Source organism: Patagioenas fasciata, chromosome 2 (genome assembly GCF_037038585.1).
Source record: "Patagioenas fasciata isolate bPatFas1 chromosome 2, bPatFas1.hap1, whole genome shotgun sequence".
Classification (NCBI taxonomy): Eukaryota; Metazoa; Chordata; class Aves; order Columbiformes; family Columbidae; genus Patagioenas; species Patagioenas fasciata.
The window spans coordinates 21,582,898-21,584,256 of record NC_092521.1 but is presented as its reverse complement, the minus strand read 5'-3'; the positions used below and the strand labels follow the sequence as shown (position 1 = coordinate 21,584,256).

The following is a 1,359-nucleotide window of genomic DNA, read 5'->3' as shown; positions in this document are numbered from 1 at the left end:
CCGCGGGCAAACAGCGATGACCACACCGCCATTACTCCCCGTGACCCACCAGCTACCGTGGGCTGCTGCCAGCGGTTGGACAACCGTGAACATTCGCCATGTGTCACGGCAGCACCGGCGGCCCCGCAGCGCCCAGCCCGCCCGCTGACACCGGCCCTGCCCCGGCGCGTGCCCCGCGCCCGTTAACGGCCGCCTCTCGCAGCTGCCGGGCCGCGCGCCCCCGCCTCAGCTCTCGCCCCTGGAGACACCTGCGAGGCGAGGCCGGGATCCCACTGTCCTGCGGTGGTGGAACCCGCTCCGGCGTGGCGGAGGAAAACTCCGCCCTCACCGCCCAGCCTTGGACTCCCCGGGATCTCCCGGCCTAGGGACCAGCGCAGAAGGAAGCGTTGTTCTCCCCGCAGGCAGCGCTGAGGCCGAGGCAGCGCGGAGCCGCCCGGCTCTGCCAGGACACCCCAGCGGAGTCCCTGTGCGGGGCGGCACAACTCGTGCCGGCTGGCCGGCTGTCACGGAGTTTCTTCGCCCGTTCTCCTGCCGTGCACTCTCAGGAAAGTTGCAGCTCCCCCCGCTACCAGAAGCCCTGACAGAACCGGGACAATTGAAGCCTCCCGCCTCTGCACTTCGCGCTCCTCGGGCAGGAGGCGATTTGCATGCGGACCTGTCTCTGGTAGCAGCAACTGCCCGTCAAGCCTGACGGACAAACCCCCCCCTCTTTCGGCCCCCCCGTCCCGGAAAGCCCCTCCCTCGCCCCCTCCCTCGCCGGCACCTCCCGCCGCCTGTCAGTCGGAGCGGAGCGCGGCGCGGGGAGCGGAGGCGGCACGGCGACAACGGAGAGCGGGCGAGAGAGGGAGAGAGAGAGCGAGGAGCCAAGCTCTCCCCTCCCTCCCTCTCTCCCTCCCTCCCTTCCTTCCTCCTCTCCCCCCCCCTCCTGCTCCTTCCCCTGCTCCCTCCCTTCGTTCTTTCTGTTTCTCTCTCCCCTCATTGTCGCTCCCCGTCTCACCCACCCCGATCTCCGTTTCTCTTCCCCTCTTCCTCCGTCACACACGCACACACTCTTTCCCTCTCCCTGTTTTTCTGTCATTTGACTTTGCATCTCAAGGCGGCCACCGGTTCCTCAATGAATCCCGTCTATTGATCTGTCACCCTCCCTCCATCCCCGTCCCCTCCCAGCTCCGCTCCTGTACCTGGAGCAAGACAGGAGCGGCAGCTGAGCAGCATGTCCCGAAGGAAACAGAGCAAACCCAGGCAGATCAAACGTAAGTTTCCTGAGGGGGGCTCCCTCTAACAGACTTTTATTTATCTCGTTATTGGGAGACGCGAGAGAGGTGGCTGTGGGGAGCAATAGGGAGTCCAGAGTACGGA

General features: G+C 66.2%; 1 protein-coding gene across 6 annotated transcripts in view; it reads left to right on the top strand.

The window, feature by feature from the left end:
- Window positions 1-438: 438 nt before the first annotated feature.
- Window positions 439-1,359, top strand: part of ZFPM2 (zinc finger protein, FOG family member 2) — a 315,150-nt gene continuing 314,229 nt past the window's right edge. For 2 of the 6 annotated variants that reach the window (XM_065832698.2, XM_071803864.1), the window contains exon 1: window positions 747-1,253. Coding sequence is in view for 4 of the 6 variants with exons in the window: in XM_071803865.1 (XP_071659966.1) it covers window positions 1,214-1,253 (40 nt within the window). In the remaining 2 variants the exon portion in view is untranslated. Of the gene's footprint in view, window positions 1,254-1,359 lie in introns of all 6 variants that reach the window. The other 4 variants (XM_071803865.1, XM_065832699.2, XM_071803863.1 and 1 more) reach the window with 4 other exon arrangements.